General features: G+C 41.9%; 1 protein-coding gene across 1 annotated transcript in view; it reads right to left on the bottom strand.

The window, feature by feature from the left end:
• AMER3 (APC membrane recruitment protein 3) overlaps positions 1-10,898 on the bottom strand; it is a 42,604-nt gene extending 31,706 nt beyond the window's left edge. The window contains exons 1-2 of the mRNA XM_075507465.1: positions 10,811-10,898; positions 780-3,815 (exon numbers count right to left, since the gene is read on the bottom strand). Coding sequence (XP_075363580.1) covers positions 798-3,794 — 2,997 coding nt within the window. The 5' untranslated portion in view covers positions 3,795-3,815; positions 10,811-10,898 and the 3' untranslated portion in view covers positions 780-797. The remainder of the gene's footprint in view (positions 1-779; positions 3,816-10,810) is intronic.
• Positions 10,899-14,479: the final 3,581 nt, after the last annotated feature.

The raw sequence follows: 14,479 nt of genomic DNA, 5'->3' as shown, positions 1-14,479 counted from the left end.
CTTGCTCTGCCACAGCGCAGTTTGGCTGGAGACCAACTGCACCTGCTGGAGAGAGACTTCAGGCTTGCAAGAAGGAGGAACATCCTTTTGGTATACTTAGCAGCAGCATCATAGTATTGTAGGATTTCCTTTGTGCTTGAGGGTGCACCATATGTATGCAACTGCAGGACAGGGTATGTTTGTCTGCCCTGTGACTTAACATTGCAGATCTCTGACTTTCTCGTGTGACCCCCTACGTTGGGGGGGGCTCACACATCAGGACTCCAGTAGAGAGCTCTGTCTAATATCCAGTTATCACTTCAGAGGGGAAGCAGGGCATAATTTTTATGCTGTCATTATGTAGCAAGAAGATTTCATGACCTGATAGTGCGGAATCTGAGCTGAATGCTGCTGGCAGTCTGTGGCCAGGCAGCCATATCCACTGTGTTGTTCCAAACGTGGCAGATCCTGGAGTGGGAGAAGGAAAAATTTTCCCTGCTTCAGCTGGTGTGAAAACTGCTGCACCTGGGTGGAAGATGGTGCTTCAACCTTTGCATGGGACTTGTAAGACTCAGTGAATGTGATACCTGCTATACGTGGCCCCTGTTTGGGCAATTGTGTAACTGAAATTCTGATTACTTTTAACTACCACGCTGAAGTGAAGGTTAAGAACAATGAAACTGGAAAACTGAGAAACCCTGAGTATATATCAGACTCTGCTGCCATAAGTGTCCCTCTGTGAAAAGGGAACAGATGTTACTTATTTCACATTTAATTTCAGGCTTCCCGTAAGCACTCACCTTTTCAATGCAGGTATGTTACTGGTGGTTCCTCCCTGCCGCTGCTGTGTCCGGGGTCGCTGCCTGTGGGTGAGGGGACAGAATGCTCCCTCTGGCCAAGCCCCTGCAGGGGTTCTCTGCATAACTCCACGGCCCTGGGCTACACTGCTTGGCCTCCTTAGGCTGCAATGAGTCAGCTAGAGAGACAGTGGTGCTGTATGAAGCTTGTGAAAAAGTAGCAGGTATGTCTGAGCAGACAGAGTTAAGGAGAGGTAAAAATGTTGGTCTACTGAGAGTTGTAGCAGGGACAGAGTCACTTGGACTGAGATCAAATGTAAAGTCTTTTAAATAGGAGAGCCCGTTTAGCTGGGCATATTCAAAATTTATCTTGCTTCTAGTGACCTCATCTAGGATTTTTGCTCTACTTTTCTGATCTTCAGAGCAAATTTGCTCCCCATTTTGCTTCAGATGGTACAGACTGCTGGACTGGAAACTTGTCTCATAGTTGTATTGGTTTGTGCTAGGAATACTGGAGTATTCTGGATTTTGGGCAATGCAGTTGCATTCATTTTGCAACAATAACTTGTTTTTGTACTGAGACATCTTACGAATTATATTGTTCATTTCATTCCCAATGCATTTGTCTTCCAGGTGCTTGTTTTCATAGCTGATTTTTAATGATGCCACTTGTGTTACACAGCGCTCTAAGAGCTGCACTATGTTAGTGCTGCTCTCCATTGATGTGGGGCTAATGTAGCTCTGGAAGTGTTTGAGAGTAAGAGGCTGCAGTGGTTTGTCACAGGAAATAGAGAGAGAGTGATACATTGGTTTATTTCTGTCCTCCCTCTCGAGGGGATCCAGGAGTGAGGTCGCAGCAGTCTTGTAGGAGTAACATGATTCTACTTCATGATTATCATCTAACAAAGGGTTTTCAGAGCTCTGGGAGCCACTATCTCTGTTCAGCTTTTCTGGCAGTGGGTTTTTATCTCCAGATGTTTCACATCCTTCTGAAATTGTCACCTTCTCATTCTCAGTTGAAGATGTCTGCACATTTTCTCTGTTAGCCTGTGATTGTGGTGCATAACTTGATGCTCTGGTGGTTTCCACAGTCCCAGGCACTGTAGATGAATCCTTGTGGTGAGTCCCTTCCCTTCCTTGGAAATCCAAATTAGATGTGTTAGGGCAAGAGTCCAGGCTGTGGTCTCTTTCAGCAATGTTTACTGAAGAGGCCTGGGTTGCATGTTTGCTTTCATCCAAAGACACACATAGGTTAAATGTATTGGGTTTCTCCTGCTGAGGCTCTGTGCTCACTTTCTGCTCTGGACTAGGGTTGGGCAGGATCAATGAATCATTAGACTTTTCTGGCTGTGATTGAGGACTCTGAAGAGAGTCAGGGGAGGAAACGAGTCCCGAGTGTTTTCGCAGCCAGTTTATTATCCCCATGGTCAGTGAAAGCTCAGTATCACAGAGCTTTAGCAAACATTCTTTACCTTTCCATGTGCTGTGGAAAAAACCCTGGCTGATAACATCTAGAGCTGGTTGGGAAGCCATGTTCTCCTCAGCTCCAACATGAAAGCTGTAAATGGACAAAGGGATTTCAATGGCTTGTTCTGAGATGCTTTCAGATGTGCACAAGTCATCATCTAGGACTGGGTTTATTTTGACTTCATTTGGGTCATAGAAGAGCTCATAAAGGGCATCTCCACTGTAGCTGTCTCTTGGAAATCTGCCTGGGACCCCAGGGGTCTGAGCTTCCTTCGTTTCATCATCTTGTCCAGGAGAGAATGAATCATAGTAGCCTTCATCACTTGTGGATGTGGATTCCTGGTTGTCACTTTTTGGCGTTCCTGTTTCTGTGGAGCTTTCTTTGGAATTGTCACCACTTTTATTAGGTGACACTTGGGGGTCTGTCACAGGTGCAGCAACGTGGCTTCTAGCCTTTTCCACGTCAGGACTGGGTATCTTCAGTAACTTCTTATCAAACAGGACACTCTGATGTAGCCTCACTGATTTGTTGATGTTGTCCCAAAACTTTGCAAATTCAATGGTCTCATTCTGGCCAGGAGAGGCCAGCTGCTCCACACCCCCTTGGAAAGAGCCCATGACGGGACTGTCTTTGTGCTTGCTTTGTCTCAGCAGAACTTCTTTGCTGTTCTCCAGCTCCAGGTGAGCAGAGCTCTCATCAGCAAAGATTTCCCCACAGCCAGTGAGGGAATCAAAGCTCTTCAGCGAGGCGACATCTTCACACAGGGTGTTGCAGCAGTCATAGGAAGAATCAGACTGCAGTTCGCTGTCTGAGCAGTCTTGTGACAAGCAATCAGCTGCAAATGTTTCTCTGGTTTTGAAAAGATACTTTGCAAGACGCCCAGACAACTCACTCTTGCAGCCTGGAGAGGACAAATTCTTGTCCTTCTCAACCAGGAATGTGAGGGTCTCTGGTTTATTTTTTTTTATATGAAATATATCTCTGAGCCCTTTCTTAGATCTCTTGAGGGAAATCCTCTTCCTGGGAATGGTTTTTGCGACAGCTGGTACAAAAGGCATCTGTGGCACAAAGTTCCTGTAATCGATCATCTGACTGCTGCATGCAGACTGGCTGGGGCTGACCACACACTCTTTCTTACTGCTGGAGCTGGACATCCCTGAAAAGCTGATGCTATTGACAAGTCGGCCCTTACCCTTTCCAGAAAAACCTTCCTCACAAACCCTGCTGCTGGGGCTGCAGTGCTCTGTTTTATCTGCCTCAGTAACGCAGTCATGGGTTTTACTCTTCCTTACAAGTTTGTAGGAGGACCCAGATGATTTTTCCAGGCAGTTGTCACCAGCCCCATTCCTCGCTGGTCTGGTGGAAAATCTGTAGTTCTTGTGCGTGGCCAAACACGCCAGCTCTACTTCAGCTACAGTTTGGTTTCCCTCCAGAGCTGCCTTTTTGTCTTTCCCCATATCATCTTTGTTGATAGGAACTGTGTGCACTGGCAGCACTTTGTCATGTTGCACACTGGATTTTATGAAGGTCTTTCCTCTCTTGAGCTCCATACTGCTTCCTCACATCTGTTTCTGTAAAGAACACAGCAGAATAAAAATATTGTGAGGTTGGTAGCTAGCACTTGTAAACTTTGAAAACAACTGGACAACAAAGGGATGGATGTTAAGCATTACAAAATTGGTTTTGTTTCTCACCAGAAATTTCCATCATTGAGTCATGGTATTGCAAGAGATACAGATCGAGTGAAACTGAAGGTATGTTGGTAATGGCTGGAAGATCCAGCAAGGAGAAGACAGTACGTGTTATGGGTTGGTAGCTGAGGTTCAAAGAACATTTAGTCTGTTAGAAATGAGGGGGTTTGGAGTTAGGATTATGACTTCAGGATGGCTTTTAACAAGATAGAGGTCCTATTCCAAAAGTAGAAGAGGCATCAATGCCTCTTCAAGAAAAGCAATGCCTAAGGAACTTTAACATGTGTGTGCATCAGAGAGGCAGCAGTTAGTAAATCTGTACCTTTGAGGAAGACTAAGAGTTCAAGGTGGGAAATCTCCTGAGGAAATGGATCAAACATTTGACACATGATGCTCACTTTATATTAAAATAATCCTTACCTGTGAATAGAAAGTCCATAAACCTTGGTACTACCCTGGGAAGCATGCTGAAACTGAATTACCGTTTTTGCTTCCTCCTGAGCATAATGTATAATTTACTACACTACTACTTTTACTGTAAAAAGTCAAAAATGCCACATTGAAAATCACTGTTAATTATGACAGAAGCATCATTTCCAATTTACAAGACCAGCATAGTACTCTGAGGCATTGCCACATTGTATCTGCATTGTTCATTGATTAGGTATTTCTAAAAATACTCTATTACCTGTATCAATGCCAATTTTGGTCTCTGCCTATATGGTTTAGTATTGAATCTGTTTTATGTTTTCATACATCTAATTAGTCATTAATTATTTTATCCACGATACTTTTAGTTTTTCGGCAGTTATTTCATGGACACAACAGATCCTTTCCTGCCTTATATCAACTTGAATATTGAGAAGGCAATGGACTTACATAAAGGTAGGTCAGGGAAGAAGCAAGCACTTCCTAAAAGCTGGTAGAGAAACCAGATTTTTACTGGATGGGAGGCAGGACAAAAACTCCAAGTCCTGTTCTTGAAAGAATGTGCGTGGATCATTCCTTAATGAGACGTCAGTTAATGATTTATCTTGTTTTGAATTGTGTAGATGTAACTAAAACCACTTAGAGCCATTGAACTCCGCAATGTGCACGAACAACACAGTGCTATCTCTAGCAGTCCTTGACAAACTGTATGTAACAGCTCTGGTGAAGTGAAAAATTACCGATACTCCGTCGAGAACAATCTCAGATCAGATCCCTGGATCCAGACCTGCACCCAGTACAAAGACAGCCAGGGAGATTTTGAATTCAGCACCAAGCCTAGCCTTTGTGCACTCTTAAAGTACAACTTAAAGCAGTCTTTAGTTTACATTGAACTATAACAGCTGTCAGTAGCCTCCAGAGGCTTTCCAGTTGCCAGGCCTTGCTGGTAACAGCAACACTCTGACCAACACCTCACAGGATAGGGGTCTGTGTATCTGGGAGTTCTATCAGCTGCAGCACTTCTCCAGCAGGCAGATCAGTGACAGCCTGTTTCTTATAGAAGCTGCAAACTGGCAGGTGATTAGCAATATTTACAACTAAATGTAGGTCAGTGACAAAACAGTAGAAAATGTAAGGGTGAAGTGTGAATATTCGACATCAAGACTATGGATGCCATGGAAAACATGGTGGGTGGTGATAGATGGGCGTCTATCAGTGTGATTGAGATGTTGGCACATTTATTTGCATTTGGGACAGCATGTGAGTATTGCAGAGCATTCCTAATGAAAGCCAGTAAACATTTTACTACACTGTCAGGTATCTGGAGTTCACTGATGCTACAGGAAACTTGTTTTGCATATTTAGAAATAGGTCACTGGGACATGATTACACTCCTTTTCTGAAAAGCAAGGTGTGATTGAGAAGAAATTCAGTGTGCAGAACTCCAGCAGAGTTGTGAAAATGAGCACAAACAGCTGACGCAAGACCAGTTATTAATATCCCAGAAATAAAGTGTCTGACACCTCAGTCCTTTGCAATTGTAGAAGTAGGTATTGTGTCCCTGTAGGAAGTCCTGCTGCTGAGAAGCTCCTTAGAAGTCTGTGACATGGCAAATGCTAGCATTGTAACAATGTTATGTAGGACTCAAGTCTTACAGCTGTTTCTGCCCATTCTGAGTATTAAGCAAGGGTCATTTTTGTAGGAAATTGCATACTTGGGAAGTTTTGCTGTAGATGTATTAAAAAGGCTTTTAGAGGTGGATTTGTCTTATTAACAAGTATGACAGTTATTAAAGCTAAGAATTCAGGGCATCATTAGATAATCTTTTGAATAAAGACATCTTTGATCTGAATTGTATCTCCTTGATAAGAAAAACAATGGGCTACCAGTTTGATAACTGGGTCTAGAAACTTCAAGGCTTGTTCTTCTGTCTTTTTTATAGATTAGATGAACAGTTTTAACATGAAAGCCCAAATGGCCTGAATAACATCTGTACTGAGAATATATGTAGTATAATAATGTAAGATACACTGATGGTAGCCTATGATACCTTTTCAGTTTCCTCTGATGAGGAAAAAAATGTTAGGTGTTTGTGTTTTTTTTTTTTTTCTTTTAAAAATATCTACTATACATATAATCACCCACTTTGTATTCTAATTGTTCAATGTCTCTATTTGATCCCATATATTCTTTTTCTCACTTTCCCCCAGGATTCATACCAGACTAATTAGTATCTAGTTCATTGTGTCATCCTGCTTATCCTGTTTGAACACTGCACAACTTCGGGAATCTTCCGCATTAAAAATGCTGTTAAAAATGAACACCAAGAAAGGGAAGATCTCCTCAGTCAACTCTTTGAGGGCTCTTAAGGGCAGACTACCAGAGTCTGCAGATTTTTCAAAATATCCATCTCAGATGCTGTTTTGTAACTTCCCATACTATGAGTTCCTCTTCATCCTCATATGATATAGATTATCACTGAGCTTCTTTCCAAATATAGAACAGAAATATTTATGCGATGCCACTCTCTTTCTATATCTATTAATACTTTTAGCACTTTTAGTTGTAATGGACTATAATACCATGATACCTTTTTTCCTTCTCTGCAGGGACACAAGTTATATCTCTAACCCCAGAAGCTGTACCAGTGAAGTTAGAAACAGATTAAAGTGCTGTAAGGGCAAGTTACCCTCCAGTGGTTATGTAAAGCTAATCAAAATTCTGTGAAAAATTATTCTAGGCATTTAAAACATGGGATTTCTTGACCCATGCACTCAGCTACACTATTGCCTGTCTCTGCTCCTTTTTAATTATTCTCCTCCTGGACTTAACTTGCAGTATATCTCTTCTTCCACAGGGATAAAGGGTATATGAGGCACTGATTTCCACCTTTGCAAAGGAAATATATTTTGCAATTAAAAATCACTGTAAAGAACAGAAACCTGTGGAAACTAGCAATCAGTGTACAAAGGCTAGGTTGTTCTGTTTTCAACAGGCTCTGGATGTTTTCTTCATTAATGTTACTTGACCTCTTTTTTTAATATCTGTGAAATTACTTCTGGAACACATGTTTAAATGGAGGACATCCTTGAATCTTATACTGGGCTACAGTTTAATTGTCATTTACAATGATCTTAGGTGCAGCAGCACTGACACTCCCCATCTACAGTAAACAGTACTTTTATCTGTCTTGATCACACCAGCTGCTCACTCTTAGGATTTCACAAGTGTCTAAGTAGGCAATTAGATCCAGATTTTGGGCTTATACTATAATGGAAATAAGGTTTTGGTTTAAATTTGGCTAATATTGCTCATAAAATGCAGAGATACTTCATGCTCGAACATGTACCATCTGTGCAGGGTGTCTGACAGCCTTTTCATGAATACAGAAGGTTTTACTGTGTCTGTGATTCATCTAAAAGTAAAATAATGTTTTAGAATGGGAAGGTGAACATATTCCTGTGGGCTGAGGAGATGTGGTTTTAGGACAGTGAAAGCAATTGCTTATAGTCCTGGGTTATGAGGACCTGAACAAGACTGAGTTAGGTAACTGTTCTGGTTAAAGAAAGCCGTATTTGGGTGGCCTAAATTCTACCTAAGTCCAGGTCAACAGACAAGGAGGCTAAAGAGGGGTGCAGTGGAGCTGGACTGGATATTCTTTAGGAAGAAGGAGGAAGATGGGTGGAGGCAGGATTGAAACTGTCCAAATATTGCCTTTGACGTGTGGGACAGAGAAGAGAGGGGCCACACTTGCCTCTGCCCATGGCCCCCAAAGCTTTCTGCCAGGCTGAGCTGTCTACAATTTTCCCTCTCTGGAGGAATGGTGGAAGACTTGCTTTAGTTTTTGGGCTGGTGTAAAAATTATTGTCTTATATCTTACTAGCTTATCTCACAGTGGAAAGATTTGTTTAGGTTATCTTCTAAGAAAAGGTAAAGTAGATTGTGCTTTAATGTGTCAGTAGCTAAAATAGCAGTCCTCTTGGATGTAACTCTAGGAAGATCATCCTAGTGGGAAAGTAGAAGTATCTGCTTCAGTGAGGTTGCCTGGATAGAAATAAAAGTATTACGAAGAGGAAATTTAGGTGAACTCTCCGGCTTCAGCAAGTTTGGCTCAAAATTACTTTTGCTTAAGTAGGAAAAAATATAATTAACATTCATTTATTCCAAAATCTTGTCAGCTGTCTGGCTTGGACACTCTTACTTGCTTGTTTGGTGTGTAATTTATATATAATTGTCTCTCTTGTAGATAGAAATAAGCAAAATTCAGAATACAGTTGTTGTTTTGCAGGGGAGATAGGAATGCTCTTTCTGCTTCTTTACATTTAGTTCATTCTTAAAATTGGCAGGTTGTGGAGATGGTACCTTGCTGTCTCTTGCTAAGCAGAATTCTGCATGCCACTTATTGCACCTCCCTCCAAGTGTTTTCCTTTTATTAAATGAAAGAGTTGATAAACATTGCATACTCTTTTAGGTTTTTTAATTTAAAAAGAAAGAAAAAAACTATTTGGACTGCTTTTACATTTTAGGATACAAGTTTGGAGTGAGTCCAAAATCCCTTTTCCACAAGTGGCTTCATATCAATCAGACTTAAGATCCTGAGTATCAGAGTTACCTTTGAAAATGTTACCCCTGCTTTCCAAACAAAAATGGTAGCATAATTAAATTTCCTGAAAACATATAGCTGGTTTGGACATTTGGACATGTATTGTGCTTAAAATGGATGGACTCTAAGATGAAATGTTTTTTAAAATATTTCTTGAGAAACTGTATAATGGGAAAGGGAAAAAGAATGGAGCGCTCCAGGAGGCTCTCCCTTCCTATGCCTAGTTAACCTCAGGAGGATTTTTGCTGGGCACCAGCTGGAAGTCCTAAAATGCAAAAACAAGCAAGCATGAGGTGGTGAGAGCTAAAGCTACTTTTAAAGTCAGTGGGCAATACTAATTTTTAATGCTTAGGATCTAATCAATTAGCAATGCATAAAGGACAGCTGGTGCTCCCAGTAAAGTGTGTGGGGGTTATTTTTGGAATAAGACTGTTTATTTATGGTCAAAAACCTTAACTCTCTATCTCAGAAGATAAAAGCTAATAATGGAAATACTTACTAATAATCATGAGCATATATTCCATTCTGTTAATTTGATTTTTAATTACAAAGCAATAAAATGCTTCCTTGCTAGAGGGTAGTGGTATCTTGTCTGCAGTTATTGTAACACTGTTTCTAGTAAGCAAATAAACGTAACAGTTCTTATGGTGAAAACCAAAGAGGATTTTAAAGCAGGGCTCATCTTCTCACTTAAACTGATTACTCTGCTAGTATCTCATCTCCATTAGAAAACAGAAAAGAACAGGGTGGAAAGGATGGAGGTTGTAATCAGGGACAGTCATGATTCAGGAAACAAGAATGTTTATTTTTAAAGACGCCTGTGTGACACACAAACCTGCATTGAGATCATGCCTCTTGTTAGGAGTACTCCTCTCATCATCGTTAGTGGCTGTATCTTATCATTCCCCTTAATCATTTGTCTCTCTTGGGTAACCCAGGATGCCTAATTATTTGCATATACATTTCGGTCAGGCAATGGCTTTCTCGCAAAGAACCAGCAAAAAGCACATTGGTGTGTTTTTCTTCAACCATAATTCCACTGAGCACACAAAGTAAAATCTTGTACTCCCCAGCAGAATACTAGGAGGATGTGTAGTTAAATGCTTAATCTTATTAGCAATGTGCTATAGGGAAGCCTGAACCTTCCTTTAAGCCCTGCCAACTGTTCCATGGAGATCAGGATTTTTCATAGTAAAATTAACCACGTTTCTACTCCCAGCATACTGTCCTGCTGTGTGCGAACAGGAGGGATCCCTGGGGGAACAGCAGCACCCACTGATTCCCCTAGCCCAGCATGGGGCGTGCAGCAGGGCAGAAGGAGGCTGAGACCATGACAAAAGAGGGCTCCTTCTCTGACAAAACCTCTGCACCCCTCACTCAATTTTCTTCTATACCTGAGGCTGAAAGAAATGTAACTGCTTGAAATGTTCCAATTACACCATGTAAAAAGGCAGCATAAACTCCTGCACAGGGAGCTGTCGAATCATCACTCTATTGCTAGGAGAAGGCAGCTGAGCAGAAATTTCTGCTGTGTACCTGAGGAGGAAACAGGGCATTTTTTACTTGCCCTGACCAGCAGCCTGTTGGTACCAGACAGCAAAGTGTTAATGCCATCAGCTTTGGCTGTTTTCAGTAATTAGCTTTTAAAGGAGATAGGATGTGCATTTATATAAATACAGGCACACACTTGTTAGATGTATGAAAAATAAGTAAAAAACAATGCTTCAAAAATGAGCAGTCATCCCAAAATAATAGAACCTTGGAGTCGCTGTGAGTGTCAGAGCAAAGGAAATGCCATTGCACCAGAGCAAACAATAAGGCAGATCACAAAAATCCTACTCACCATGTTTTATCACTGAGCAGAAATCCTCTGTCTCCTAGCCTTGCTACTGAGGCTGGTCTTTATCCAGAGGCTCCTGTGATGCTTTTCAGATTCTGAGGGGCTGGACCACTGCTGCTTTCCAGTGTTACTCTCCACCCCCTGTCTTTTCCTCCTCCTTCTTCCTTCATCCCCACCCCCTCATTCCTCCTGCGTGTAGCTTTTTCGTACCTTACATAGATTCTGGGCTTCCAACATGTAGCTTGATTTTAAATAAGAAAAAGATGCTTATTTCAGCCATCTGCTTGATGCCATGGAAATGCCTCCATTGCTAAGGAGTAAAAGCCCAGAAGGTAAGCTCAGGAGTCCTGAGCCAGCATTTTGGTTCCTCTCTTATATGACTGCTTATTAAATAGGGAGGAACACATCCAAATTAATTTCCTTTCTCATATGTTTTTTTGTTTCTGACTAGGATTCAGGAAAAGCAGTCCTAACATACTCTTAGATTAGTGAGATGCTTCACTGTGCAATTTATGCAGATTATTGGACTGTGCCACTCTTTGTAGGGCTTTTGTTAATGCTGAAGTTAGAGGGGATTTCATGGGGGAGCAAAGTGGCGTGAGAGGAGAGAGTGAATATTTCTGCTGCCCAAAGCTAGAGTGCCTGGTGTCAGCCTCATATTGCCTTCATCAAACATGATTTATCGAATTCTCCTTACAGTCAGTCTAACTTCTGCGTCAGCGTGCAGTGAAGTCAACATCTGATGTTATGACATCATTCTTTGTTATATAGATGAGTTTATTACCATCACAAACACCAGAGCTTTAATTTCACAAAAGCATAAAGCTGTCATCCTTGCCCCAGCCCTCTCCCCGTGAAGGGCTTCCAACCTGATTGTATCTATCTTGATTGTCCCTCCCCATTAACTCTCCTCTGAGTCCTTTACATCAGTCTCTCAAACCCCCATGCCTTCTCCTTCCTGCTTGTTGGAACACCTCTGTTGGGGGCATAATAGGAGCCTCTTAAAAGCAAAAGTGTATGCCATGAAGCATGGCTTAATCCACTCCAGTAGCTCTCCTGTGAGCTGCAGTTTAGAGCTGTACTCTAGGATAATGCAGTAGTTTGTATACAGACTGGCATATCTGTGGCCAGTTTACCCTTCTCCTGTAGGGGCTAACATCATGGTTGCTCTAAGGTAGTGAACAGGCAGCTCTCAGATGATTGAGTGCGACAGAGCAAGTTCAGACAGGTCCAATCTGTGCAGGTATTTAGAAAATCCTCCAGCTCTGTATGAACTGAAGATGAGCGTTCCCTCACAACTGGAGCAGGTGCATCAGTGAGAGAGCTGATCTCTTATGTCCCCACATGACAGCAGAAAGGGAACAAAACCTTGACTTGCTACCTGTTATCATCTTCCTTTTCACAGTGTGCTTTAGCTGAACCTTGGAGATGAGGGAGTGAAGCAGCTTAAACTTTTGTGCTGTCTAAGCTTCTAAAGCTGAAAAATCATCCAGTTAACCTTAAAGGAGGCAGAACAGAGTGCTCCTGCTCTGAGTGTCAGCCAGTAAGCCACTCAGGTGTCCCCAATGGTAGAGACTGGAAAGTTACATTTTGGAAAACACCCCAGGTTCAGTCCAACCTGCAACAAGTAGAAAGCCCTTGTATGACTTCACCAAGAGACTGGTAGGAGGAAAGAACAAACTGTGGGTGAATCCTAGTAGCTCTGGCAAGTAGATCAAGACCAATCATGAGAGAAAATACATTAATTAGAAATAGATTTGATGTTTTTTATTCTGCATGAAATATTTGTATTAATACAGGAGGAAACCTTTCTTCATGATGGGTATATGAAGCCACCAAGTTTCCTTGCTCTGCAGTGATGTTGCTTTTGAGAGCCTCCACTTTGTGCACTCTGTTTTGGAAACAGGGAGCCTTTAAAACTTTGAAGTCCTTTGTTCAAAGTAACACCAAGGCTTGTTAGAAATGCTGATAGACATGCGAGTCAATCAGAGGTCACTTCTGGTGCTGATTCAAGGCTGATGGCTGGTGTTGGTATTGTCTGAGCAAACCTAGCGAAACCAGGTGCTTAGATTTTTTTATTTGAAAATTATTCATGCACCCCATTTCTGAGCTGAGTTTCTGAACTCTGAAGTGTAGGCATTAAAGTTAAAGTTACATCAGAAAGATGTACCCAATTATGCCATATGTGGAGAAGGAAATGGACAACAGAGAGCACTTAAAATTGCATTTGAAGCCTACTTCATGTTCAACTCAAGCTCAATAAGACAAGCCATCCTCAAAGATTTAGAGAAGAGAATCTGTCCAGGGAGGAGCTCTTAGCTCCAGTGGCGTTTCAGGTAGTTCCCAGACCTGCTGTCTCTAGGACAGTCTGTCGCTGCTCCTCAGGAACTGGGAATGCTCTCATATGGATGTCCCTGTTTCTAACAAATGGCACCTGTTTGTCCGTTTGCTGGAGGAGTTAGAGGAGGTCACTCAAGACCTGGATGAGATACCCAAATCTGTTCATGGTGACTCAGGGAAAGCAACTCCTGTGATGAGAGAACTCCAGGTTTTAGGATGTTTACTTTAGGATGTCCATATGGACAAACATTTCCATCTTTATGGCCTTTTATTTCCCTTCATCAAGGGAAGTGGCCTAAATCCATTGGCCATCCATAGACATAGCTATCCATGGCCATAGCCATCCATAGCCATAGCCTGCATTGGCCTAAATCACAATCTCATTGCATGCACTGGTAAATGCACAATATGTTGAATAGCAGCTGAACCATGGTAGCCTTTGTGCATTGCAATAGAGCTTTTTTTTCTTCCTAAGTAGTTCTCAACTTGTAGTTCCCTGAACTATCCTTTTCTGCTATCACTTCATTTCAGGCTATTTCACTGTGGCTGTTGATCAGCTTGGTTCAAAAGGTTGGTTCTTGGAGAATCTAATCATCCTCTCTGATTAATTCTGATTAATTCAGTCTATCCAGAATTGTTTTGGGCATCAGTGGGCATAAAAGGGAAGGGAAATCAGAGAACTGTAAATGAGGGGCACGTGGAACAGCTGCTATCTGTTTAGCAGAAGCACACAGCCCTTGGCATGGGAAGTAAGAAGAGGGCCCTTGAGAGAAGAGGGACTAAGGAACGTACAGTCCCTGGCATGGCAAGAGTAGGGCAGCAGGGATCCTTGGTATCCAATGAGGAGGACTGGGAAAATGAGGAGGAAAATCCCCATAAGGGGCAGTATGGAAACACAGGGAGGAAGTTTCTAGATGAAGCAGGCCCAGCCTGCCAGAACTTGGAAGCCTGCATCTCCCCAGTGTGGGTAGGAAATGTTTGCATCAAGTGATTGAAGACAACTATTAGCATGAGCAACTCACAAAAAGCAAACTGTACTATTTTTTAATTTTCTGTCATGGAAGAACGTAGCAGATTCTTTAACCCCAAGACTCAGAACAAAACCATTTGCTGAGATAGCTCTATTTGTTTCCAAGGAATTACTTACAGAATGAATTTGACCCAGGCTATTTCCTGCCAGTGAACTAATGAAGAGTCTAACATCCCCAATCTGGATGAGCTTTTTGCTAACATCAGCTTAAACTTAATTATTCATGGATTCTTATCAGTATTTCTTGGTTTTGCATGTCATAGAGAATGGGTAATGGGATATGGAGCTCTTTCTCTCCAGAT

Source organism: Mycteria americana, chromosome 7 (assembly GCF_035582795.1).
Source record: "Mycteria americana isolate JAX WOST 10 ecotype Jacksonville Zoo and Gardens chromosome 7, USCA_MyAme_1.0, whole genome shotgun sequence".
In the NCBI taxonomy this organism is placed as follows: domain Eukaryota; kingdom Metazoa; phylum Chordata; class Aves; order Ciconiiformes; family Ciconiidae; genus Mycteria; species Mycteria americana.
This window is presented reverse-complemented; position numbering and strand designations above follow the sequence as displayed.